At 36.8% G+C, this 26,716-nt stretch overlaps 3 protein-coding genes across 4 annotated transcripts; 2 read left to right on the top strand and 1 right to left on the bottom strand.

The window, feature by feature from the left end:
* Positions 1 to 1,294: 1,294 nt before the first annotated feature.
* On the top strand, positions 1,295 to 4,954 carry LOC147859216 (U1 small nuclear ribonucleoprotein A-like). Its single transcript, XM_087325355.1, has 10 exons — positions 1,295 to 1,568; positions 1,919 to 1,981; positions 2,069 to 2,153; positions 2,418 to 2,492; positions 2,695 to 2,773; positions 3,001 to 3,049; positions 3,520 to 3,644; positions 3,755 to 3,824; positions 4,328 to 4,410; positions 4,526 to 4,954. The coding sequence occupies exons 1-10, from the start codon at positions 1,404 to 1,406 to the stop codon at positions 4,572 to 4,574; spliced, it is 843 nt and encodes a 280-aa protein (XP_087181481.1). The 5' UTR covers positions 1,295 to 1,403; the 3' UTR covers positions 4,575 to 4,954.
* Positions 4,955 to 9,134: 4,180 nt separating this feature from the next.
* On the top strand, positions 9,135 to 12,209 carry LOC147859215 (uncharacterized). The gene is made up of 5 exons (XM_087325634.1): positions 9,135 to 9,177; positions 9,262 to 9,938; positions 10,289 to 10,345; positions 10,639 to 10,742; positions 11,553 to 12,209. Exons 1-5 carry the CDS (start codon positions 9,135 to 9,137, stop codon positions 11,875 to 11,877), a joined length of 1,206 nt encoding a protein of 401 aa, XP_087181760.1. The 3' UTR covers positions 11,878 to 12,209.
* A 1,074-nt stretch (positions 12,210 to 13,283) lies between these two features.
* On the bottom strand, positions 13,284 to 26,058 carry LOC147859214 (uncharacterized). 2 transcript variants are annotated; one of them, XM_087325492.1, is made up of 18 exons: positions 25,962 to 26,055; positions 25,326 to 25,757; positions 23,886 to 24,181; positions 22,249 to 22,326; positions 21,811 to 22,031; positions 18,900 to 18,992; positions 18,575 to 18,658; positions 18,009 to 18,125; positions 17,679 to 17,784; positions 17,505 to 17,579; positions 17,086 to 17,139; positions 16,922 to 16,979; positions 16,754 to 16,830; positions 15,821 to 15,891; positions 15,557 to 15,617; positions 15,419 to 15,478; positions 15,090 to 15,152; positions 13,284 to 14,009 (listed from the first exon to the last, which is right to left on the bottom strand). In XM_087325492.1, exons 2-18 carry the CDS (start codon positions 25,588 to 25,590, stop codon positions 13,887 to 13,889), a joined length of 1,902 nt encoding a protein of 633 aa, XP_087181618.1. In that variant the 5' UTR covers positions 25,591 to 25,757; positions 25,962 to 26,055; the 3' UTR covers positions 13,284 to 13,886. The 2 variants fall into 2 exon arrangements, with proteins under 2 accessions (XP_087181618.1, XP_087181617.1); XM_087325491.1 differs by having other exon boundaries at positions 25,326 to 26,058.
* Between the last annotated feature and the right edge of the window lie 658 nt (positions 26,059 to 26,716).

The raw sequence follows: 26,716 nt of genomic DNA, 5'->3' as shown, positions 1-26,716 counted from the left end.
AGTAGTGTAATTTTTCAGGAACAAGGGTAGACGATGAATGTGGATACACTTACGCTACCCGGCCTCTCTCTTGAGGAAGCAAAAATGCAAAGAACAACCAAACACCCTTGGATTTTGGGCTTCAAACCAACTTGACGTGGAGTAGAAACGATTAAGAAGATAAGGGAATGTGAGCTACGCCAACTAGAAGCTATGGTTGGGGTACCTTCTACATTGGGACCATGGGGGGGCACATCCAAATCGAAACCCTTTGACCTCCCGTTACTTTTCAAGAGACTTGGATGGAGAGGAAACTAGGCATAGTATAAAGCCATTTCATTGCAGAACATGTTTGTTATTTTACTAGAACTATTTAGCTTAAGCTCTATTTTTATTTTATTATATTTTTACTTTTGATGAATGGGTAACTATCCCATTTTGTTGTAAACCAATTGTCTCATGGGCTAAATTTGGCCTTAGAAGACTCTCTCTCTCTCTCTCTCTCTCGTATCATAATTAGCTTACCCCAACGGTAAGTTGTTACACTACGAGCACTACATGTTGGATTCGAAACCCAATTTTCTCACCTCTTTGTTACTTCATACATATCTCTTAATTCACTACATGCCGCTGTGGAACGTAGGGGTTGAACCCATGACCTCTTGCTCTCTCTCTCTCTCTCTCTCTCTCTCTCTCTCTATATATATATATATATATATATATACACAATTACATGGAAGGTGGGGAGGGTCACTTAAAGCTGTGGAACGTAGGGGTTGAACCCATGACCTCTTGCTCTCTCTTTCTCTTTTTTGTCGTAAATAATGGCTTTCATTACCAAAGAAAAAACACCACCATGACTAACTTACAACAAACTATAGAACCCCTTCTATCTAGGGATCTAAAGAAAACTACGACACCAAACTCAATGCCACCCTACACACCAATTCAAATGGCAAATATGATGATATGTGACCTTGCGGAGTTCTCTCTCTTCTCTCTCTCTCTCTCTCTCTCTCTCTCTCTCTATCATTGACATGTATTCACAATTACATGGAAGGTGGGGTGGGTCACTTAAAATAATAAAGACACATGGAAATGTTTGACATTGGTGGAGGAGGGCATTTTTTGGGATTTATGAAAGATGAGAGTAGTACAAGGACAAGGAGGGGTATGGGTGTAATTTGGATAAACTGCCCAAAAAGAACAAAGAAGGGAACAAAAGAAACACACAGAGATTCAGGAAAAGAAACAAAGAAACGAAGAAACGAAGAAACAGAAACAGAAACAGAAACACAGCGAAGACGGAGACAGAGACAGAGACAGAGACGGAGACGGAGACGGAGACAGAGAGAGGAGGAAGGAAGGCAGACAGAGAGGAAGACGAAGACGGAGAGGAAGACGGGCAGAGGAACGGAGAAACGATGGGAGAACAGCAGCAGCAGGACTCGATCTCAAAAGATGAGGTGAGGACACTGTTCATCTCCGGTCTTCCTGATGATGTGAAGGAACGCGAGATCTACAACCTTTTCCGGAGCTACAGTGGCTATGAGTCATGTCAGCTCAAGTACACAGGACGTGGTTACCAGGTACTCAGAGAGAGAGAGAGTGAGAGTGAGAGTGAGAGTGAGAGGTCATATAAACTTCTGCAAGAAGACGATTACCCAAGGATACCAAAGTAACGACCATATCATATGAATAAGAGAGAGAAATAAGCATATATGGAAAGGCCAAATGTCCTATTACAGCCATACCATGTCAATTATATAGAGAAATAGACGTTTGATGGCCTAAATTTCTGCCCTTTCGAAAAAAGTAGATCTCTACTGTCTCAGGAGCAACCTCAAGAATTTTATGGTGTAGTTTTGGCATTACATTTTTTGTTTCTATAGTGTACAGCGATAAGATATCCAAATCTTTGTGGAACTTGTCATTGCAGATTGTTGCATTTGCAGTTTTCGAAGACCAACAATCAGCATTAACTGCTAAGGATGCCTTAAATGTGAGTGATGGCTATGCATTTCCATCTTAAACTAGTGATAAATGAAGTTAATTGAAAGAGCTATAATATACTATTCCATGATGTCAGGAGACAAAATTTGATCCCGACTTATCAACAACCCTACACATAGAGCTTGCTAGGGCAAATTCGAGAGCAAAGCGTCACAGAGGAGGTAATGCTTGCCATGATTTGTGCTCAGTATTATGAAAGGATACAGAAAATAAAAGAACATTTAGACAGCTGCACTGAAATTTTAGATGCATCAAACTCTTTAAAGCTTTCTTTATGAAAATAAGTAAGCCAAATAATGTCAATATCATTGAATGTGAGACCTAAAATAAGAAAACTGGTAATGTATTTAGATCGGGAAGATTTTTTTTTTGTTGAAGTTTGCATTATGCAAGGATTTCTAATAATGTGTTCTTTATCACAATAGACGAGGGAGCATTTTTTTCAATGGAAAAGAAATCTAGAGGACCAAAGGGACTGTCACATTCGGTTGGAGATCATGGTATGTTGGTGTGCACACTGCAATATATGCACAATCTTGCTTGCAATTGTTCTTCTAGTTGGAGATTCCCTACAACTTCGTGCAAGTGTATAGCTAAAAGCCGATTTAAAAGATAAAAATATCTTGAAAAAGATGTGTTTTGTTTTTCTTCATTCGAATTGATTAGGAACAATTCACATATTGGCACATTGCACACTCACAGGGGTTGGCGGCACTATGCACTTGTCTGGATATGGGCACTCCGTTTACAACGACTTGAGTGGTTATCCACCCACACAGAGGTTAATGCACACTTCCTGAAGAAGGGTTCTTTTTGCTTGTTGTTTCACTGTTTGGAAGTCGAACAAGCAAACAAAGATTTTGAGTAATTTTACTATTAAACGCCACTTTCCGAAATCTTAAGGAAAAGATGATGGTCTAAGCACATGAAGCAAAGACACAAATTTAATTTCCACATGCATCTTTGGGTTCTAAATTCTAATATACTCTCTTCATGTATATGTAGCAGTGTGCCTCCTCCATACAGTGTTCATGACAACATCTCCAGCATGATGATGGTATGTGAAAGAATCTTCTTATCTTTATAAGTGTTGTTTGCTTTGGCAAATTCCATAGTACCACTTCAGTTTGGTATAAATTCTGTCTAATTTTCGCAAAATGCCACATATTTGAGATTCATAGAGATTAAACTATCAATAAGAATCATATTACAATAACAATTGGATTATTCAGATGGAAGAAAACCTGCAAAGATAAATAGGAATTTAAAGCAAAAAACAAGTTGGTATACTAATCTTGGTAGTAGATATTATTGTTGTTGTTTGCGTTATATTAGTAATTTAAGCATGGGAAGGCTATATGTATCTCAAAATATGTGGCATTTTAGGATTTAACTGAAACTGAAGAGTAGCATTTTGGGAATCATGCCAAAATAATGAAGGGTCATTTTGGTTATTATTATTTTTTAATTCTGGTCTAGAAAAAATATATTGTTTAAGTGGGCATGACCTTCCATTTGGAATTTTAGGGTTCCTCCCTTTTGCCACCTGCACCTCTTCCATCTCCGGGGAGTAACCCACCATGCTCAACACTCTTTATTGCAAATCTTGGCCTTAGTTGTACTGAAGCTGAAATGTATCATGTGCTTTCGAGGTAAGTATTATTACAAACTAGTCCACATTTTTTTACCTGGAACGCCAGGTTAAACTTTGCCTATTTTAGATTATCTTTTGATATGAGTGGCATATTTTTCACATTGGCAGCTTTCCAGGATTTATTAAGCTAAAGATGCAAACAAAGGCTGGGCTACCTGTTGCATTTGTTGACTTTGCTGTAATGAAATGTTTTTTTTTAATTCGTTGGATTCTCTTAGAGCAAAACACCAAAAATACCTTATAACTTGCTGAATGTTTGCCAGGAGATCCCTAAGGTTTCAAAAATTTCTATAATACTGCTATATATTGTACACAAGTTTACTACAAAACTCATAAGCTCGAAAAACATTACTACAATATTCTAATGTAGTAATAACTGTTTTATTATGGGGCTATTCTAGTGATTTATGAAAACAGATCCTGGTAAATATTCAACGAGTTATGGAGGCATTTTTTCATGTTTTCTCCATTCTCTTAATTATAAGAATAAGAGAGCATTTGATGGGAATATTTTCTCGTTTTTGTCTCAATGTGCAAGTACGTGTTTTTTGCCTACAATATAGGGCTTCTTTTAAAATTAAACATCTAATGGGAATGTGTGTGCTTTATGTATACATGCAAACTAATACTCACTTAAATGTTATCTTTGCTGACAATCTTTATGTTATGCTTGTTCTCTAGGACGAAGCTTGCTCAACTCAAGCGTTGTCACAGCTACAAAATTACATGCTACCTTCTTCAGACCGTGGAGGGATGCGATTAGAGTATATTTACTTTTCCCTCCTGATATTTATTATAGTCATCTCATACTGAATTCTTCTTAGAAATTAATGAATGCGAGGTTTTGATTTCAAACCGTGACCATTGACAATATGACAGGTATGCCAAAGCTAGAATGGGGCTTCCAAGAAGAGAAAGGAGAGGCTAAAGCAGCCTCACTGCTTTGTTTCATTTAAAAAGACCATTTACTCATACAGAGGAAAGCTTGGGGGTCGCCATGAATTTTGTAATGATTATGTTTTTCATGTCCATTGTTTCAGTCGTTCGAACTTAGTGTCATCACAAGCACACTTACAATTCTGGGTTGTTTACCTGTGTATGTTTCCTAATTGGGCAACTTATTCTTGCTTTACTAGTAGGATAGAGGAAAAGTAAGTTATGAGTGTACTGGTGCAACATCTCTATACATTGCAATACAACAATGAGTTTTGCACATAACTTACACTACAAATTCTTGTTAATACAGTATAATATATTAACCATGTTTAGGATCTATCTTCCAACAGTACAGCTTTCACATCAAAATTATTTGACTGATTTGTAGCCTTCATACTTGCATTTTTGGTATCATAATTCATCTAAACTTCCAAGTGTTCTATTCAAATCTTCTATGTAGAAGTATCCAAGTGATGGTGTTAGTTTATTTCTGTGAGCTTTGTCTTGGGAGTTTTTTTTCTCGCCTATAAGGTTTTTAACAAGATACATTTTTCAGACGTTCAAACATGAATGAATGAACTTGTCATATTTCAAGAGTTTCTTCTTTGAACGTCGTTTCAAATAGTGTCTTGTTTCGAACCTTGTCCTTGGGATGTTGGTTAGCCCAACCACAATCTGCTTCAGGATCGTTGAGACTATGTTCCCTATAAAAAAATCCCCAAAAGGAACTCGTTCACAAAACGAAGAATTACTAGCATTCGATGCAAAAATTCTAAAACAATATTGCATCTCTTCATTAATTAAGATATTTTTTGCCACTATTACATAATTCTATTATGTATAAGTTTCCGTTGGAAATTTGATACCCATTTATTGTGCCTGTTTATAGTTTACCATTCTTGTTTACATTCCCTAGTGTTTAGATGTAGTAAAAAATGCTTCACAAGCATTGATTTTCTCTTCATTAATTGAGGAAATGGATTCAATTTTATTAATGATGACTAGAAAAACTATTCCAATTGGGCACTATGGTAAGTCAATAACTTTGTATAGCTCTATCACCCCTTGGATGAAATGTTTGTAGGAATTTCACATATATTGTAAGGAATTGAATATTACTCTTCATAATTCTCACCCTTAGAGGAAATGTTTGAGGTGTTGAATAATAGATAGCTTTGACAAGAGAGGAGTGAGAAGGAATTCCCAAATTTTCTTTAGCTTGAGTTAATTGCGGGAGGTGTGCATATGAGACCATTCTAAGTTGTTTTGTCAACTTTCCTTTGTGACAAACAAATGCATTGTTTTAGGAAATTTGGTGTTAATAATCTAAATGAGGTTACATTTCTTCCAAGAATGTATCGATAGTTCGAGTCTCCCCACACCAACATACATGTGGTACCTAAAAAGGGTGGTTTGTGCCCATAAGTGACGACGACGAAGATAGTGGCGACGACGCAAAATGGTGACAGTAAAGGGCGGTTTGTGCCCGTAAGTGACGACGACGAAGATGGTGACGGTGACAACAATGACAGTTTCGACGATGAAGAAGGTAAAATGTAGCCTGTCTACAAGTTGCATGATGGAACGTGGTGCGAGTCTCATCATATCCTAGAGGTCATCCTGTGCATGTATCTCACTCGTACCATTCGGTACACCCCTTGATGGACTATGTACTGCTAATAAAACATGACTTCGTGTGAGTTGTAGCCTTCGGGCGAGCCAAAGATAAAAAAATACTAAAGTAGTATAAAAAAATAAGGAAAAGAAGAAGAAGAAGAAGTTATAACCCACGACCAAAACAATTCCTCCCTTCTCATTCTTGATTCAATATAATTGAAAACATCTAAGCACTGAAGCCACAATTCCTCCCTTCTCATTCTTGATTCAATATAATTGAAAACATCTAAGCACTCAAGCCACCCATACGATTGATCATCATCCCACCAATAACAAGAGACACACTTCCATTTATTTACTCATGGCACTAGGCAATGATAACAAAGATAATACAACTCCATAATATGGAGACTACTAGATAATCTCATAAAGTGAATGGTTCCTAAAAAACATAAAATCTTATAGTTCAACAATCATATGTTTAACCTTTTTATTAAGTAGATTATGTATTAGGTTGCAAAAAGCAAATTCACAAACTCAGTGTGGCATGGAAATAATTTTGCATACCCAAATCACAATGAAATTATCTCTTAAGTGTACTACGGGAAGAACTTTATCATGGTTTGGGGATAGAGATTACCTACACCTCAGTAAATTTCCTATGGTACATGCGGTTAAAAGGTCAACTAAACACAACATACACACAACATTGGAATTACGTAGGCCGAGTAAACTCCCCATGGTACATTTATTTCGAAGACCAACTGAACCACATACACACAAAATAGAAATCTTTCACCTTATCACTACATTTCAAATTAGATTCAAATTATCACCATGATGATAAGTATACACAATAAACAACTTCTAAAATGTAGGGACATTGGGACAACCTATCTGTCCAGTTGTCATACATAAATGGCCAGAAAAAGAAAATGCAAGAAATTAAGAGAATATGAAAGTCGTAACTCTTATCATAGTGATGGAACATGAAAGGAAAATGTTCCTAATCCTAGTTTGACATGCAATAAAATTAGGATATAGAGGAGGAAAGTGGATTAGAAAGGGAAGTTTTTTTGCTTTTGATGTAAAACAAAGAGAGATTTTCGATTACGTAATGCTCTTAAAATCCTTAATCCTCATGGAAAGCCCGAAGTTTTGGATATTGAGTGGCTCAAGAGTAAGAAAGGAACCAAACTACACAACACGAAACAAGCTCGCAACAATGTTTTAAAATCGTCACATAAAGCACTTAAAATGTAGCACGAGATGTGGTTTCTGAGACATCAGTCAAGATTTGATCGAAAGTGTGGACACCCAATCCTTTTTCCTTTCTTTCATGGGCAATAGAGTGATGGGTGCAAGTTGACACACACTCTCTCTCTCTCTCTCTTTGTTTTTTTTTTTTTTTTGGTAAAAGCACACAATTATATTAATTGTATGTAAAATCCACTTAGTTACAACACTTCTTAGTCTCCTCTACCTATCATATGCCTATGTAGGGAGAGGGACATTCTGTAATGCTACTAAAAAACCTGAATATGCATTTGAGGAAATGATCCCCACATGCTCTAACATCCAAAAATTCCACATGAGAATACCTTTAAGCTTCTTTATATAGGCTTTCACCCCATGTCTATTATCAAACATGAAAGCATTACGCATATTCCAATTGTGTTGTAGACCCCAATAACGTAAAAATTGGAACAATATCTCCATCTCATCATTTGATCCACTTTGAACATATTGAGAAAAAACCCATTGTTGAGGTCTGAAACAACAACAGGTTAAAGCTTGCCAAATGTCTGATAAGTACTTCCAAATGGTACATGCTATAGGACATTTAATGAACCTATGTGTACTATCCTCCAATGGAACGGTGCAAAAGAAACAAGTGCCAGACCCTAGTCCTCGTCTCTTTAAGGCCGAACCTAATGGGAGCCCACCAATCATGACTCTCCATATGAATACCTTTGCACGAAATGGTAGATGAGAATGCCAACCACATTGTAATATTTTCCACCACCTTGCATCTGACTTATATACATTCCACACCTTTGTTGCTTTAGGAAATTAGCCAAGATAATGATGTCATCGCATGATGATACAATATATTTGCAGTGATCTGTAATAAGCGTGTACCATCTTGTAACCGCCAATCTACCCAAGGTGCAAAATTGGTTTTCAATGGCAAAAATCCTTGCAACAATGGTATATCATGTAATTTCTCCCAAATAAATCCATAATTTGGGGGGATACATAACCATCTCTTGGCATCGTCAAAATCCGACAACCTTTGAGATTCATTATCAACCACATCTTCCAAATCTCTCTCTCTCTCTCTCTCTCTCTCTCTCTCTCTCTCTCTCTCTCTCTCTCTCTCGATGTTGGAGAGTTCTATACTTGATGGACATTGTTGTGATGAAATCGGTCTCAAGTTGACACACGATGAATCTCGATGGGCTTTTCTAAAACATTTATGCCGATCGAGATGGAGTCACAATTGTATGTCTCTATCTCACGATGTTCGAGAATCATTTGCTATAACAATATGTTTGCAATAGATCAAGAATCCTTCGCTATAACAATATGTTGCGATTGATCGAGAATCCTTTGCTAACAATATGTTGCGATCGATCAAGAATCCTTTGCGATAACAATATGTTTGCGATTGAGTGACAATCCTTTGCTATAGCAATATGTTTGCGATCGATCGAGAATCATTTGCCATAGCAATTCGATCGAGAATCCTTTGCGATAACAATATGTTTGCGATCGATCGAGAATCATTTGCCATAGCAATATGTTTGCGATCGGTCGAGAATCATTTGCCATAGCAATATGTTTGCGATCGGTCGAGAATCCTTTGCTATACCAATATGTTGCAAATCGCGATCGAATTGAATCAATCGGGAGTGGGCAGGCAAGGTAGGAAATGTATGTGGGTTCTGTGAGGATGATGATGGTGGTGATGAATGGTGAGTGCATTTTAGGGTTTTGAATGAATCAAAGGGCTTCTGTGTCTTCGTGTCTCTCTACCCTCTGAAACCCACACCCCACAGAAGAAAGAGACCATCGCGGAAGAGAATCAAAAAAGAAATGGAAGCTTGAAGACATCAGGAGCTGTTACAAAGACACCGATAGAAGAAAGAGAAGGAAGGAAGGAAGTATAAGGGAAGCAGAGAAAAAGAGGAGGAAGAAAGAAGAGAGGCAAAAGCAAGAGGAGGAAAGCAAGAACAAAAAAGCAAGGCAAAAAACAAATAGGCAAAAGCAAAGAGAGGAGGAAAGAAAAAAGCTAGGCAAAAGCAAAGAGAGGAAGAAAGCAGAGAGAGCGAAAAGAAAAGAAACCAAAGGCCCAAAAAGGGATTATAGTCTTCTAAGAACAGCAGAGAGGAAAAACAGAGGAAAAAAAAACCCAAAGGGCAAAGGCATTATTGGCTTCTGGAACAGAAAGGAAAAGATGTTGGGGGGAAACCCTAACAACAATAGCAGTAGCAGTAGTAATGAAGATGGTAAGGATTGTCCAAAGGGCGGAGTTATGATGGGTGGGGCCAGGTGCGAATTGAGCCTCCAGCTCCGGCTCTACCGAGCCACCATCTTCGCTACCCCCCTCATCTTTGCCCTTGTCTTGCTCACCCTCCTGTGCATGCTCTGCTTCCGAAGGCGCACTCAACAATCCGGCGCTCGTCTTCGACCTCAACCTCAATTGATGCGACACCACCAGCAATCCTTTGCCATGGTAAGAAGTAACTAAATACCCTTTCTCTCTAGACATGCTGTCCCCATCATAGATTGTATTGATACTCTGTGGATTAGTGATTTAAACACCGTATCATCAAGATCATAATAAAATTGAGATATAAGCCCAACCCATGTTGGATCCGCGTGCATGAGCTCGGACCTGCCCTCAAATTTGACCTAAACAGAGACATACATTTTAAGGTGTAATCTCTAGTTGATTGGTGAAACTCAAAGAACTATAGAAGAGAGGAAACTAGAACAAAAACAAACAAGGAGAAGAATGTGAATGTATCTTCTTTTTAGTTTTTATGTTTTCTTTCTCCTGATGTTCTTTCTCTCAAAGCACAGGGTATTTTATCTCGCTTGGTCCTGTTGAAAGACACAACAGGCAGAGCAAATTTATTGGTTTATTCCTACTCTCATAAGCCCATGTTTATTTCAATTACGTCGAGTTTTATTACCGATAACATTTTCATTTCAATTATCCAATTTTGTTTTGATTTTGGATGCTTACCTACAATCCGTTGTGGGAAACCTAGTGGCTGTGATAAGACCGCATTCCTATCTTTCCTCCATTTTTTTGTTTCTTTTACCCATCTGTATTTTTAACTTTGCATCTTAATTCGTGCTTCAAGTTTTTTTTAATGAAATTTGGCTGTGAATTCCTTCCTAAACCAGTGTTCTTATCCCCTCTTCAGACACCGGTGCCACCACGAGAGTGTGGCCTCAGCAAATCATTTATGGAAAGCCTGCCTGTCGTGCCTTACAACGATGAAGTTTCTTCGAGCTTTCAAGGATCTCTGTAAGTGTAGAGGGAGGATAATTATTGAGTAATAGTAAGTGTTTTTACGTTTTAATAATCTTGCAAGTGTTGTTTTCCAATGTAGAGGAAGGTCATTTTTCTTATCTCTTTTAAGTTTTTCTATTTGGGTATCGGAAATATTTGCTAGTTTCATATGTGATCAAGTCCCACCTCTTTATCACTCCCTGAAAGTAGTACCTGTACACATGCATTGTATATAGATGTATAGTGTGCCTATCTTATCATCTAGAAGTATTCAACTAGTAAATATCTAGTAAAACTCTCTCTCTCTCTCTCTCTCTCTCTCTCTCTCTCTCTCTCTCTCTCTCTCTCTCTCTCTCTCTCTCTCTCTCTCATGCAAGTGCCCTTGAGATCCTCCTTTTTCTTATGTGGATGTGCATTGTGGTGTTAATTTCTGGAGCAAGGTTATTTTTGCCAATCTCTTTTGCCATTTGGAAATTGTAAGTGTTTTGTGGTCTTCACAAGTAGCAAATTCCTGGTCACCTCTTTATCCCTTCTTTGTAGCCTCTTTAGACAATGCATTTGTGTAGATGAGCATTGCACATTTTTTTGCGAAGTTTTAAATTCAGTAATTGTCAAGTTTTTTCACAAGTCTTACCAAGTGGTGAACACTCTTTATTCCCCACTGTAATCGCTCTTTGAGACGAAACATTGTCTGTAGTTGTGCACTGGCCTTTGCTTATCTCTTTTAAGTTTTTCTATTTTGGAAATTTGCAGCATTAAACTAGTGGTAAATACCTAGTTGGACTTTTTAATCCATTTCTGACAAAATGTAGTGTATTTATGTAGGTGTGCAGTGTGCCTTGGTGATTATCAACTGGACGAGAAGATAAAGAAACTTCCGACATGCAATCATTATTTTCATGTGCATTGCATAGATAAATGGTTGTCGACGAATGTAACGTGTCCATTATGTCGGACCCCACTATTCATGAATGAAGAGATTGGTTATGGCTCTGAACCAAGAGATGGAAATATGACGTGGGTTGAGAGAGTTACTCAAAATCAAGGTCATTCAACCAATGTGAATGACTTACATGACATAAGCACTACTGACATGCCATCTACTACCATGTCAAACAATGCAGTAGTAGTTGATATGGATAGAAGCTAAACTTACAATCTTCGAAAGCTTGGAAGTCTATATATATACTTACTACACTTTTGAGTAAACATGGCCTCCCTTCCCCTTGGTTGTATATACATTTCAGTCCTATGGTGGGTACCACTTTAATGTCTATAATTTTTAATGCAATTCATACGTTCACGCTCTCAGTTTGAGCTTTCTGATTGTGTGGAAGAAGCTCTTCAATTTAGCTCTTGAGAAGATCCTATTCACACCATTGTATGTAAGAACATTTGGCCTTTCGGAGAAGAAGTTGGGAAAGCTCTCCAAACGTCTATATTTGTACATATACAATGAGAAATAAATACTGGTAACCGTTGGTGCTTGAAGTCTCAAATTGAGAGATTCTTTTTAGGGAGAGGCTGACTGTATATATTTTTCCACATCTACAGCGTTTGGTAATGAGAAATAAGATGAATGGGGAGGGAGAATTATGCATCAATATTTCTGCCTATCACCCTGTAAGCTTGTAAATTTGCATGGTAAATATGAATTCTGAGTGACAAATGTTTTAAAAGGGCTTGAAATTGGCCGGTTTTGCTTGCATTCCTATATGGACTGAAAATTTGTATTTCAACCAACTGCAGGTTGGTCAGAATATGGTTGAGATTTGACCGTCTGGCCTAGCTTACAGATATGAGATTATAACAAGTCGATTCAGCCTTCATTAATGGGCAGTTGACTAAGTTGCTGTATGTTCTTGCAATATGTGTCACATTGAGTCGTTTTCAGCCATCTCATAATGAGTTTCTCCTTTCATTTGAAGCACTAGATTAGTACCTTACTATTTGGTGCCAATAGTGTCTTTTGCATTACAATGTTGGGATGGCTTTTAGGTATGGATCCTTGTGCATGGATTGATTGCACATGTAACTTCTAAAGCTATTAAATTATAGACTTTCAAAAAAATGTTTTTAAACCTTCAAACAAATGTGATTAACTTAATACATCCATGTAAATATCATCAGGAAAAACAAATACCAGATGGAGAATCCAAGGCTTTTGTTTGGTTTAGCAAATGCTTAGCTTTGCATATTCAAAGCAAAAAGCTACAGTCTAGGTCCAGGAGCCCTCAACATGCCACTTATTATGACCAACTCATATAATCTCTATTTAGTCACATAAGATTTAAGACTGAATTGCAATGGACTTAATACTTGGCACATGCTTCATGATCAAACTAAAAACTCTCATAATAGATGTTACTTATGATATCTATCTTTGTTTACATGAAATCCAAGACTCGCTTTATGAGGCTTCGTACTCAGCATACGTTTTATGATCAAGCTAAAACATAATCAGAATACATCAATCTATGTTCACTATCTATGCAATTGATACCTACGATTCAAAGATTTAAACTTCATCAATCTTGATGCTGGGCACGTGCTATATGATCAAGCTAAACATAGTCATAACACAGCATTTATGATATAATTTCTTCTTAGTTTACATGAGATCCAAGACTTCAGCTTTCAGCAGACTTCATACTCAGGATATGTTTTATGATCAAGCTAAACACAATCATTATCCATCAATCTATCTTCACTACCCATGCAATTTATACCTAAGATTCAAGACTTGAGCTCTCTAGGATTCCAGCACATGCATATTTTTCTTCCAACATGTGACATTGCACCTGATCCAGTATGTCTTCCAACATGTGAACTTGCACTTTTCTTCTTCAGAGACATGGTACAATCATAGTTTTTCACTTGAAGTCATATTATTTATCATGTCGATTTTGGAATGAAGCTGGGTCTCTGTATGGAAAATCACTTTCATTGAAATGATAGAAAATGATTCGTTGTTTACAAAAAAGATTAGAAGAAAATTTATTTGGTAAATGCTACCAATAGAGAGATGGCCAAGCTCTAAAGTTTGCGATCAAACTCTTCAAGCAGATTTTTTTTATTGATTGAGGAAAGCTATGATGAATAAGTGGGCCTCCTTATCTTCAACAGCAAATATTATACAGAATTGTCTGTAGTTGATCATCAGACGTCAATTCCTGAGAACTCGTGTGGCATGAAATCTTCATGAGTTCTGAAGCTTTTATCCGGGGAGTAGTAGCACAGGTTTGTGACTTGACTTGTGTAAAGGCAAGCAAAACGCTCAACCTACATTGATTATTGGATACAGGTAACCCAACATTAAGATAATAAAATCAGAAAATGATTTATAAGCATCGAGCTCTGACCTAATTCACATGACACCACATTTCACTTTTGCATGCATAAAATGTGTTCCAGGGTTAAAAAGTACATGGGATTTGTTTTTTTCCTGTGAAATTAAAAATGGTTCTATTTTAGCCCTAACTTCCATGTAATTGGTGCCTGCTTCAACCATGTAATGTTTTTCACTCATACTACCCTACATGTTGCCTATATCATGTGAGTTATGATCTTTTGTACCAATCCAAATTAAGCCAATTGTTTTATATAATTAGTAGCTCGGCACCTAGTCATATTGATAGATTTCCTAGGAAATGCAATACAACTATAATCACGTATCAAGAAGATGGGCCATGTTATGGCACCTGCCATATTTTCTTGAAAATTGTAACATCACCATTCAAACTCAATTCCAGAGATATCTGAGCATCAATAGGACATTCATCCAGAGATACTTGAGATGGAGGTTCACCAGTATAGACTTGATTTTAGACTAGAAACATTTCTCATGACATCCTAATTTGATTGTTCTTCTAACGTTCATCAGTTTATTGAACAATGGAGGCTACAGAGGCTACAGGAAATTCCAAATTATTAAAACAACAATTGCCCTTGTATTTATAGGTCATTTTTTATTGCAGCAGCACTGAAGGATTTTGTGAATTCATTTGGTGCTGTGACTTATAATAGTTTTGACTCCTTGCAATGATGACAAACACAGAATATTGGATCAGTGTTCATACACTGTTCACTAGGAGATTATACTCCAAATGCCAGGTTAGGGTTGGGCTCTAGCCCCATAAATATTTTTGGGATCACTGCTTATTCTTGAGGTTTACGCAGGCATTAGGTAAATGGGAGGTTGTAAATTAGTTTTACGTAATGTTAAGTTCGTTTTTAAACAGCCCAAGTTACGCAGTTAGCTCGAATTTCCAAGTAAACTTTTGTTTTCCTCTCTAAAATCACGGACATGTATGCCATTTCATTTACTTTTCAAAATGATCCCTCCATGAGAATTTTACAAACCTGATGTGCAAACCGAGAATTTTGGTATCCGGTCTTCATCAGTTGTCCCCATACCATGTGAAACTGTAATTAAAGTATATTAAAAAGAATTTATTCAAATCAGAAATATAAAAAACCAAGAAAACAAAGCATAAGGTCATAAAAAGTCACTATGGAAATAACTCTTGTGCATGGCCTTTTCTCATACCACTAAACATATCCAGTTCAAAGAATACTGGATGAAGGATCCAGAGATAAAAATCAGTTTCTTTACAGGAACATTACATTAAACCTCATCATTATACTGTGGATTACTTTCTTACAAAAGAATGAGTTAAATTTTAATTCACCTTCTGATGGCATATTCTTTGTGCTTGACGATGTAACTCTCTAATCTTGTCTCTTTCAATCTGGACCAATTTAAACTAATCAAATTAACTTTTGAATCAAAACACTAATTTACAAAGAAATTATTTTAAGAACCAAACCCGAAGAGTGTCCATCTTTGAATGCAGTTTCTGAGTTTCTTCAATGGTGTGTGAATTAAACCTGGACAGTCATAAACTCACAGTTCTTACTTAGCTCCAAAAGTGAGATTTCAAATTTCATATAACAGATCCGTAGTTTCTTTCAAGTATTTGAGAAATATATATAAAAAAACATCTTTCATCTAGAAAAAGTTATATTTAGAGATAGAATAGGTCTCAAAGATATATTGAGATGGCAAAATCCGTACTAGGAGCCCCACACACCTCAAAGACCAATCTATCTGTTGTATCTTGTCATCTAGCACTTCCCTTTCCTGTCTGAGCAATCTAAATTCCTGCACCAGAATGAATAAATGAATTGGAAATGAGCCAGAAAAGGAGGGAAATACTGTCTAACTGCAGAGTACATTGCAGTCATACAGCCATATCCTGCAGATGAGGTTTCAAATAAAGCTGCAGGTTTGTTTTTTCAAAAACTTTAAATTTGATCTTAGAAAAAATAAAAAAAATGTATAGTCATCGAATGTGAAACCAAAACAAAGTAAACCTAAATTGTTTTCTGAAAAACTTTTCCTTCCTTTTTAACAAATGTTTTCTCCTGCAGCAGCCTTCTCATTCTTTGTTCACAATTCAAAGTTCAACTTGAGGAGATAAACTAACAGATATCTCGCACTAGAGGTAGCCTGCAACATTAAGAATACACATCCACATCAAGAATTACAAGTGGTGAACAACGAGAGATTTACGGGCGAGTATCATAGCCAGAGAAACCTAGTTTGTGAGTGATTTTGTGTTTATTCCAGACACAAAGGAGGACTATATTAGTGATGGATTGCTATGGCTGAGTATTCATTATATTACAAACCACACATCTACAGCCAAAGTTCTTGTAGGATATTGGGTGATTTTAGAAATTGAACTCTAGTAGATTTGGACATTTTAAAATACATATCTGCTTTCAAAGTTCTAGAATTTTCTCTTGTTAATCGAATCTATTGAATCTTAACGTTTGTCAAATTTTTATGCTCAACCTTAGCGATTGGATTTTCTTAATTGTGTCATAAAAGATTTAAGTTTTTACTAATTATAAATAACAGGATGTATCCAGCACCATACGACAGCAACTACAACATGCATACATATACACTGTTGTTTTTTTATTAATAGACATTTTTAGAAACATAAAAATCATATTACCTTGCGAATGCCTAATGTCTCATAGAATAATTGCAACTCTTTGTTAAGCTCTGGAACTACAAGCATCGTTCTCCAACCTGACAGAAAAAATGTTTTCTGCTATCAGAAAGTCATTTATCTCCTATGCAAGAAACCCAATTATATCTAAAGCAGAAACTTATGTCATACCCAATTCCTTTTTGCTTCTGAGTATGTCACCATATATATGATCTCCGACGTACAAAACCTGGACATTCAGAAAGCCTGTAGTAAGAGCCTAGATCAGTCTGCCTGCATAGCCTTAGAAGATTCTACATTTCTAATATAGTAAAGACAAAGAGACTTGCATGTACCTGAGATCCAGCATCAATACCTAGAAGATGATGTAGATGTGCGACACTCCCCCCCTGAAGAAATTTTAATCAATAATTGTCATTTTCCATTATAGAGAAGTTAGCAATGTGAATAATAACACCATCTCCATAATGGCTAACACGAAACAAAACAAGATAGATCATTAACTAAAGAGGAATCGGCAGTTGATTGTTTCTACATAAATGATTAGAGAGACTAAATGCAAAACTCCTAACCCAAAATAAGATAGCTCCAAAAAATAAGAATTAAAACCAGTAACGAGAAAGATGCAAGCCATTGAGAATCCTAGAGTATCCTTGTGGCAAGTTCTTCAATCAGTACAGAAACCAATCACAACATTCATCACACTGATTAAGTTTATCAACTTAGCATGCAACACAGTTACAGGCAGAATCACCTGAAAAACTCTGCACGCTTGTTGAACCCCTTTTATGCAAGAGGTAGGAGAAGGATCCATAATACTTACACCTATCTGTAATAATCAGTGTTAGCAACAGTGAACACTTAAAGAAAAAGAAAAACAATGTTTCCAATTAAAAGTATATATGCTAGATATTAACATCTACTTTGCCTGAGCTAGAGGGCTTCCATTATCTGTGTTTTGAAGCATGCCAGAATTTATCTCTACTTCATATAACGGGGCTCGATTTCCATCAGCAAAAAAAGAAGGCTTAGCACTGCAGTTGCAAATTCTTTTTTAGTCTAAAATAGAAACTTTAATCTAGTTTTTATTCTAGTATGGGAAAAAGACAATTTGAATTCTAAACAAAAGAAAATTCTGCAAGTTTCAAGTAAAAGAAAATTACTAAAAGTTCCACAACAATGCTTAAAGGGATAGGAGACCAAAGTTAATATACCAAATCAATCTGCCTGGATTTGCATTAAGCACATGCAAACATACCTTCCAGTCAGAACGATGTCGAAGAGCTGTAGCCATTCGTTATTGCGAGAGACACCTCCATCAGTTCCACATTTACCAAACAAATAGTTCATCACCACATTGGTGTAGTCCCATAAACTGGAGGTACAAGGGTGACAGACAGACGTCACTAATAAGTGAACATAATATTAAGAACGTTTAACAATGTATGGCAAAGAAATATTTGTGTACCAAGAACTCAAGTAGCAATGCAAACATAGTTTGAGCTCTTATATTAGCATATGCACCTAAGAATTTGATATTATTAAGTTCTATAATAAAGCCAATCTAAACCAAGGTCAAGAAGAGAAATTGCATCACCCAGGAAGAACAAATTTTTATACCTATTTCATCTAATGCACGTAGGCTCGTGTTTGAACCATTAAAGACATGAGAGGTTGACCCCATGACTACAATGAGCAAAACCACTATGCCTTTTAATCTTAATGCAATTGCATCTAATAGCTCACTAATTGTGTTGGAAATGCTTCGTTACTGACACATATACAATATAAAGCAAATGAAACAGAGTTATCCATTCTTTGAACCTGTTAGTAACCAGAAAAGTCATTCGTCCAGAACTCCTCAGCATCTTCAGCATTGGTATCAATCCTGGATCAAAATGAATATATCTGAAATAGAGCAAACTTTTTCTGAGTGTACAGGTAAAAGATTTAATCCAAGCAAATTCAGCATTTCATTGCATAACATTTCCACAGCCACCTCTTGATCTCAATTTCTTCAAATATAAAGAGCTGGTTTTGACAATGTTGGGAAACCAGACTATTTATCTAGTGCCCTTTAAATCTGGAAGTGTGTGAATTAACTTTTCAACCCATCCAATCAGCAAGGGTTACCAGTGACATTGCTTACTTTGAAGGATTATGAGCAACAGCTTGTTTGAGTGTCCCATCACGGTGGCAAAGATCAACTGCTGCACGAACATCTCTGTAGACTGGAGAATAGCTGCCAATCACAGAGTTTATTTTTATTTAGTTCCATCAATACATTTGGCCTGTCTCGGTTTTTTTATCAGATCATAAATGATAAAAGACAAGACAACTGTATATAGTAAGCAGATAATAAATATATCTAAGTTTATTATAAACAGAACTTTATAATCATCAGCAAAGAGATAATCCTCAAACTTAAGAGAAATAAAGACGATTTATCTTAACGCCTCTAATCTCAATAAAAGCTAGTGAGAATGGACTAGATCTGGCTGCAATATTTGCATCGATTTCATCTTAGGTTGTGTGCAGAGTAGCTTGCAAATTTATGTAGTTCATGGGAGAATCACACCTCGAGCTCACACTGTATCCCTAATGATTGTTGTAGAGGGATTTGAGCAAATTAGTGGCACAGTAGCTGAAGGTCCTGGACATATGAAGTAGTTTGTGACTAACCATGTTGGGTCTGATATCTGCTTTTGCATCACTCATGATGTCAGCAGAGGGCTAGTCAGAGAGCCAGCCCCAACAGTCTCTAGTCTGAGGCTCTCACAAACTCAATAAAGGAAACCTGGTCATGGAAGGCAGTGCATTATGCATCCTCCATGTTGAAGGCACCAGATGACCTCGAAATGGTGCAGATAGTATGCTGAGGCTCTAATAATTGTGGTATATGGAGCGGTCATGATAAAACCTTTCTCCATGATTTTTTATTGGGGTCGGGGGTCAGGGTTCTCTGATATATCACCAAACAGTGGCTGAGGTGAGTCTTTGCTCATGAACAGGTGGTATAAATCCCAATATTGTGCTTCTTCATAGGGTTCTCGTTTTCTTGCAGTCTGTTTGTTGAGCTATTTCTCCAAAGCCTACCTCTTTATATTCCTCATCATACCAACAATTTCGGATACGTTCACAGGAATGTGGCATCTTCACTGTGGTGGCATGGAAAACTATTGATGGTATAGGAGAGTTGGTCAATGACGGTATTGAGGGTCATGTTTGGTTCTAGATGGTAAACTTTATGCTGGACATATTGCCCATAAATGTGTGCTAGTTCATGGGTGAAGTGGATCATAGTGCATGGGGACAATGTGGGGATGAATGTGGAGGTGGTGATGATGGCATATTCTAGGTGGGGTCTATGTAAAGAGAAATGGGGTCGACATCAATTAGGCAAGGTGGGATGGTGAAGTTTTTGATAGCTTGGGTAGCTTCCATAGTCCTCAAGATGTAATCACCTGAGATCCTGCTGCCTCCTAGTGGGAAACATTAAGGTCACTAGAATCTACTCACAATTTCATCCTGTTATAGATAACTGGGCGGTGTTAAGAACCAAGTTCAAAAAGACGTTTGCTATATTTTTCATTGTATGATTCTGAGTCTCCTGAACTCTTGCATATTCCTGAGTTCACCAGAAATATTGAGTGCATCATCTCTAGGTTTTCCATATCAGAGGTATCACCACTATTTTTATTTTGCTTCCTCGCATTAGTCTCCTGTGAGGAATAATTAACCTAGACTTGAGCACTACATAATGCTCTCAAATAGGATATTCTTGGGTGACTCAGTTTCTCAGTGTCTCTCTGTTCCTTCATTGTTGTTTTCTCCGGCATATATTAAAACCTTACCAGGGAAGTCGCATGATGAAATGAATAAGATTTGAGTCTCTTAGGTTCAAGTCAGATCCATATATATTTCTGCAACCCGCTCCACTACCTCAACGTGAGCTAAAATCTGTTAAAATGATATGGCTGTGGCTCTTTGGTAGTCCACTAAAATTAGGAACAGGTCACAACCATTAGGAACACATTTGGGATGCCTGTGAGCAGATGTGTAAGTGAAATAAGGAGGCACCATTCCCTCTCTAACTAGTTTGGCCCATTACCCAAGGTAATTAAATATCAAGACCAACAGTACTTGGGGCTTTTCTTGCAAGAACACAAGAGACACAGGGAGAAGTTGTTGAAGGACAATAGTACAGCCACAGAAGCTCATCAACAAAGAGCAATCACAACTTTCTTTATCCCCATCACTCCTATGCATGCTACAAGCCAATCAAGGGCTACACAAATAGGCTCTCGACAAAGAGCTTATAATTGATCGGGCAATAGCAATTTTACATGCAGGTAGGTATGGCCCACCCTCATGGAACATGAACTCCCATCATTGTAGGTGCTTCCCTCACTTTAGCGACCTCTCCATTCTGGATCGACCTATGCTAGAGATCTTTTGAAGACAAAAATTACAATATATCTGACTTGAGAATCTTGCATGTACCAATAACAAGATTTTCTAGTCACTTATCTTATTTACTTTTTTTTGCTTCGCAACATATATTTTGGTTTGTTATTCTCAGAGACAAGACAACACTTAAGATGTGATCTTTTGTTTGGTCTTATACAAAAGACGCTAACGTATCTTTCTTTCTTTCTCTTTGTTATTGTCATGTCTAATTTTTAAATCTGCTACTTGCTGTGAACCCAGCCTGTTATGCTGCAAATGCAAAATGGTTGTCACAAGTTTCAAGCCATCTCACTAAAGTTAAATGCAGCCATTAACTGTGGACACTTCCAGTATTTGAGGTTTAGTATGAGTTTTTGGATCTCTAACAATACCTGGGTCATGGGAACCCAATACATAATTCTTAATGACAAACAATGATTTGATATGTTCATATGTTCATATATTTGGATGTGCTTGATGTTTCACAATACCTCTTACTGTATTTTGTATCCTGAATAGAAAAAACGAATTGCAGGATACAATCAAAACTTTAAAGACTTTGATTTTAAACATCAATGAAGCATCTCTAGTTTTAATAGGCATTCACATACTCATTGCCTGGAGGAAACTTGTTTGGATGGTTATCTTTGAGCTCAACGAGTTGAGCAAACAGATAGGCCTCCGCTAAAGAGAACAATGTATCAATGAGAGCATAATCTGGCTCATCGTATGACTCTCTCGTCAATGTATTGCAATAAATTGATATACGATCATCGCGTGATAACTCCTGGAAGCCATGGTATGCAACTTTCACATATTTATGTCGATCCATCTGCAGGCAAAGGATGCAAAAATTAAGTAGATTTGAAACAGACAATGAAATCAAAATCTTAATGTGGCCATATTCATACTAAATCTGAACCCTTAATTTAATAGATTGTATTTGAGGATATTTTATCACATTTCAACATATAAAAATAGCTCAGACCATGGCATCACTCTTTCTTTTAGAGAAGTAGGTGATATTTATTTTTGACCATGGCATCTACCTTCAATATGTTTCCCCTTTTCTTATCAACAATAAGCCCTCTGACCATGTACTGCCAATCAAATTTCCAGTCCAGCAACTGCACATCACAAAGTAGAGTATGTGCATCAAATAGCATGATGAGGAGAAAACATTTCACGAAGAGTACATACTAGAGAAAATTATAAAGATGTTGAAACAGTGATTCTAGTGAACTCTCTTTATATGGCATGTAACTCAGTTAGGAGGATTCAACTTGAAATCAAGCTAGGATATTCATGACTGACAAATTATTGCTGGCACTCGTAGGAATGTGAATTTACTTTATGTTAAAGATATTTCAAATGCAGAAGTTTCAGACCATCTAAGACCACACAGTTACATGATTAGCTAACATTCAGTTCCTCAAGAAAACTCCAGTGGGGCACCATGACACTTCATCAGAAAGTAATAGGCCAAATACGAACTTAAAATGGTCTCTTGAAAACCGTCTTCCATTATTGGCATGAAACAGGGATGCTCACTTGCTCCGACACTCCTTGGGCTGCACCATATCTCACATCAACTCAGTCAGAAATTAGCAAAGTCAGCAACCTAGATCTCACTTTGCCAGAAACTAAAAAAGACTAAGGATTGAACCTATGCAGGAGTTCGGTACAAAGATGCCTTTGTATCTATACCACATCACTGGGAATAGTTTTATACTAATTCCTGGAAATATGGATATCCATCAGTCTCATGGATTGACATAGATCCACACCTTATCCACATCAGTTTGAGGTAAGAAAGGAAGGTGTAGGTGTGTACCCCACAAGTAGAGGATATTGTCTGTCATGTCATACAGAGACAGTCTGAGGAGCACTACCAATCCCGCAGCACACTTTCCTTTGAGATCCTAGAACATTTCCATTGCTTCTTTAGGGAGAGGTTCTGACTTTGATTATCAGGGATATTTTGCGGTTGTTTTTACTAGAGATGGATAGAGTTTCGGCCATCAGGAATTGTGCAAAGAAAGATGTCAGATTTATTCAGAAGGCTTTGCTAAGAGACCTTAGAGCAATCACGATCAGCACATCATAGGGGGATATTTCTCGATTGCATGTGAGTTGGTTTGCTCCAAATGCCCAAGGATACACAGGCTATTATAAAGAAGATGCAACCTGCATTAACGGATACATAGTATTATTTCCCAGGATCGAGCATGATCCCCCAAGCTATTTACTATGGAGATTATACAACATCATCCTATAAGAGCATTCATGAGCTGATCCAATCAACCTCTTATTGATATATCTACTTGTATCAAGGTTCCTATATCATTGTATTTTTTATCCCAGTTAGATAGGGAACCAGACTTCTATAAGATCATCATGAACGCAGTTAACATATGCATTGTAAGCTATGTTATGTCACAGAAGCAATTATGGAACTTTAGAGAAGCTAACATAATTTTCTTTCTATCTGTCATCGTCTATTTGTTACTCCATTTCTATATGCCATCAATCTCTTGCTTTCATGCTCTATATAATATGATCCTCTGCTAAACTAACATATTAAATCGATACAGAGTCAAAGAACTAGTATTGCACATTAAAACCAATGTTACCTAAAAAGACAGTTGAAGTTACTTGCTGGAACATTGAAAAAGAAGCTAGATACCTCAGGAGGATATCCAAGATCATATACAAGCTTTTTTATAGTTCCATGATACGCTAGACTCTCAAATGTATCAGGTCGATATTGAGCAAGAGTATAATCCATATCAAATCCCACAGCAACAATGCTCTTCATGTTCAATGCTCTGTTACAGAATATCTTTTTATGCATATGAATGGGAGGCACCAAATCCATTGAGGCATGTGAATCAGTTTTTGTATCCAAGAATGGTATACTGAAAGGTCCATAACCTTTATCTCCCTCCCCATTATTATTGTTGTTTTCTTTGGTACACGAACCTGTCAAGCACATCATCAGATAAACAATTTAGGTTTAGTTACTTTCATATACAAATTATTTTGGTACGAAACATTTTTGTATCTTAAGCAGCAATCGTATCATAATGTAGAAATGTGTGTAAACACATTTAGGAACCCGTATACAAAAAGGGAAAACTGAACTAATCAGACCGATCTTCTCTCTAACATTTCACACAAATTTCTTCAGAACGCTTGACTAACCAACAACCTGAATTATAAAGAAATATTTCAGCTCTTTCAACAAACATTAGAGGCTTTACATGAAATGGCAATTCATGATGGACACACATACAGTATGCTGCAACATTCACTCCCAGAATAACACTCAGTAATAATGATACATTCGAAATTTCAATAGAGATATGCAATATGGCCTATATCTATCCTATAGCAACAAAAGGTGAAACTGAACCATGTTTCTATCAATTTGGTAAATAAGCCATCACTCATGACTATCCTATCAGATTAACTGCCATCTTTTCTAGTTGCTTCAATCAGCTCTATAACTCTAGGATAATGCTCTTCTATCATTAAACCAATTCACAACAGCTCATGTTGGTATGTACTCCCTGACATTTAAATACTATAGATTCTCATATCCGATGCAAAAAAGATATACAGCATTTAGCCTGCCATTACCTACTTCCCTCCCCCCCCTCCATTCAACTACTAAGTAAAAAACAATAAGAAAAGCAAAGCAAGTAAAAAACAATAAGAAACAATAAGAAAAGCAAAGCAAGTAAAAAACAATAAGAAACAATAAGAAAGTTAAAACAATAAAACATCTATGAAGCAAAGCTAAAGTTCCTGAAAATGTGTATAAATTAATGATAAACAAAGTACCTGCTACTCATCAAAAGAGAAGGATATCAAGATTCAAGAAATAAAGATTTGAAGGAATATGAAAAAACTAAACCACTCCTTATGGTCACGAAAACATGCATAAACTAACAGTAAACTGATAGTCTGTAAACTCATGGAAAGAAAGGGATACTAACGCAAGGCTATGATACTATGTTCTAACACAAATTTTAGAAATATGAAAAATGTGATGAAATATTTGTTAAAGGTCCTCGTTTTGGTGAAACGCAGCACAATTAATGAAGAAACAAGAGAGAAATACCATTAGAAAATTGTTCCCGAAGAGATTTCTCTGAAATGGAAGCTGTGAACACTTCACTCGCACCATTCTCATCACTTGATGATGCTTTACAACTGTAATGAAATGAACCTCTCCATACTGGAATTGATTGTGCTCCTATTCTAGGAGCAAGAATCCTGTGGAGCTCTTGTGTTCCATTAGGGTATCCAAAGATTGATGCATTTGCAGTCTTCTGCACTGAAGAAACTGTGGCAACTGCCAGCATTGCCAATGTCCTGATGTACATGTGAGTGAACCTCTTTACTATTTACAGGTAAGCGACCAGCTTTCTTTCGTATACGGTACTATAGAAATGAACTTTCAGTAGCTTTCTTGGCATATGTTTCCTACATAAATGGAACTTTGAACTCAGATTTTTCCTGAATCAACATAAAGCAATACTTCTTGCAAATCCTGTCTCCGAGAAGCAATCAAGGCATACTTGATTTTCAAATACATATCCAAATTTTCAGAAAACAAAAAGCAAGAATGACTACATAGATTTCTGGTTAACAATCTCTTTGTATTAGGTAACGATTGAAGTGATCAGCAAAAGAGCAAGAAAAACCATCAAATTTCTGGTCAAATCAATTGATATTCGGGTAGAAAGAAGCTCACAGGTCATGACTATGAGACGATGAACACAATCATGTTGAAGTTGATATTGGCGTTGATGATGTTGATGCTGATGTCAATGTTGACGTTGATATCAATGATGATGGTGACGGTGATGGTGACGGTGATGGTGATGGCGATGGGGATGGCGATGGCGATGAAGAGCAGAAGTTCTCCACACAAAGATGTAGAGGGGTATCTGAAGAGAGAAGCTGATGGTGATCGGAAACAGAAACAGAAACAGAAACAGAAACAGAAACAGAATCCGAATCAGAAGAGGAAGAAGAAGAAGAAGAAATCGTTTACTTCCAGATGATGTAATTTCATTTGATCTCCATGGTTTTGGGCAAAAGGCTTCTTGTGTTTTCTTTGATTTTGAGTTGGGGGCGTGGGGATGTGGGATGGATGAGAGAGATTTAGGGAGAGAAGGGGAGGCCTCTTTCCTTTCCTTTGGGTCGTGAAAAGACAGACGGATGAGTTGAAGCCATCAATTTTTAACTCAGTCATGTGTTTATGTATGTATATGCTATGTATGTGTTATGTTATGTATGCTATGTATGTATGTTATGTACAAATATGTGTTATGTATGTATGCTATCACTATGTATGTGTTATGTTATGTATCTAAGTATGTATGTATGTTATGTTATGTATCTAAGTATGTATGTTATGTTATGTTATGTTATGTATCTAAGTACGTATGTATGTTATGCTATGTATGTGTTATGTATGTATGCTATGTATGTGTTATGTTATGT

Source organism: Azolla caroliniana, unplaced genomic scaffold (assembly GCF_043228905.1).
Source record: "Azolla caroliniana isolate FFs.n. ecotype wild unplaced genomic scaffold, voAzoCaro1.0.p SCAF_10, whole genome shotgun sequence".
Classification (NCBI taxonomy): domain Eukaryota; kingdom Viridiplantae; phylum Streptophyta; class Polypodiopsida; order Salviniales; family Salviniaceae; genus Azolla; species Azolla caroliniana.
The sequence above is the reverse complement of the archived record's forward strand: the minus strand, read 5'-3'. Positions and strand labels throughout refer to the sequence as shown.

What these genes read in the sequence shown, in the direction of transcription:
- LOC147859216 (XM_087325355.1), top strand. Translation starts at nt 1,404, where the DNA reads ATGGGAGAACAGCAGCAGCAGGACTCGATCTCAAAAGATGAGGTGAGG. An exon ending in GGTTATCCACCCACACAGAG is followed by an intron (nt 2,774 to 3,000) that starts GTTAATGCACAC and finishes TATATGTAGCAG; the next exon opens with TGTGCCTCCTCCATACAGTG. An exon ending in TTGCATTTGTTGACTTTGCT is followed by an intron (nt 3,825 to 4,327) that starts GTAATGAAATGT and finishes CTTGTTCTCTAG; the next exon opens with GACGAAGCTTGCTCAACTCA.
- LOC147859215 (XM_087325634.1), top strand. Translation starts at nt 9,135, where the DNA reads ATGTATGTGGGTTCTGTGAGGATGATGATGGTGGTGATGAATG. An exon ending in ACCAGCAATCCTTTGCCATG is followed by an intron (nt 9,939 to 10,288) that starts GTAAGAAGTAAC and finishes CTCAAAGCACAG; the next exon opens with GGTATTTTATCTCGCTTGGT. An exon ending in TCGAGCTTTCAAGGATCTCT is followed by an intron (nt 10,743 to 11,552) that starts GTAAGTGTAGAG and finishes GTATTTATGTAG; the next exon opens with GTGTGCAGTGTGCCTTGGTG.
- LOC147859214 (XM_087325491.1), bottom strand. Translation starts at nt 25,590, where the DNA reads ATGTACATCAGGACATTGGCAATGCTGGCAGTTGCCACAGTTTCTTCA. An exon ending in GTATTGATGCTGGATCTCAG is followed by an intron (nt 16,980 to 17,085) that starts GTACATGCAAGT and finishes CTGAATGTCCAG; the next exon opens with GTTTTGTACGTCGGAGATCA. An exon ending in CAAAGATGGACACTCTTCGG is followed by an intron (nt 15,479 to 15,556) that starts GTTTGGTTCTTA and finishes AAATTGGTCCAG; the next exon opens with ATTGAAAGAGACAAGATTAG.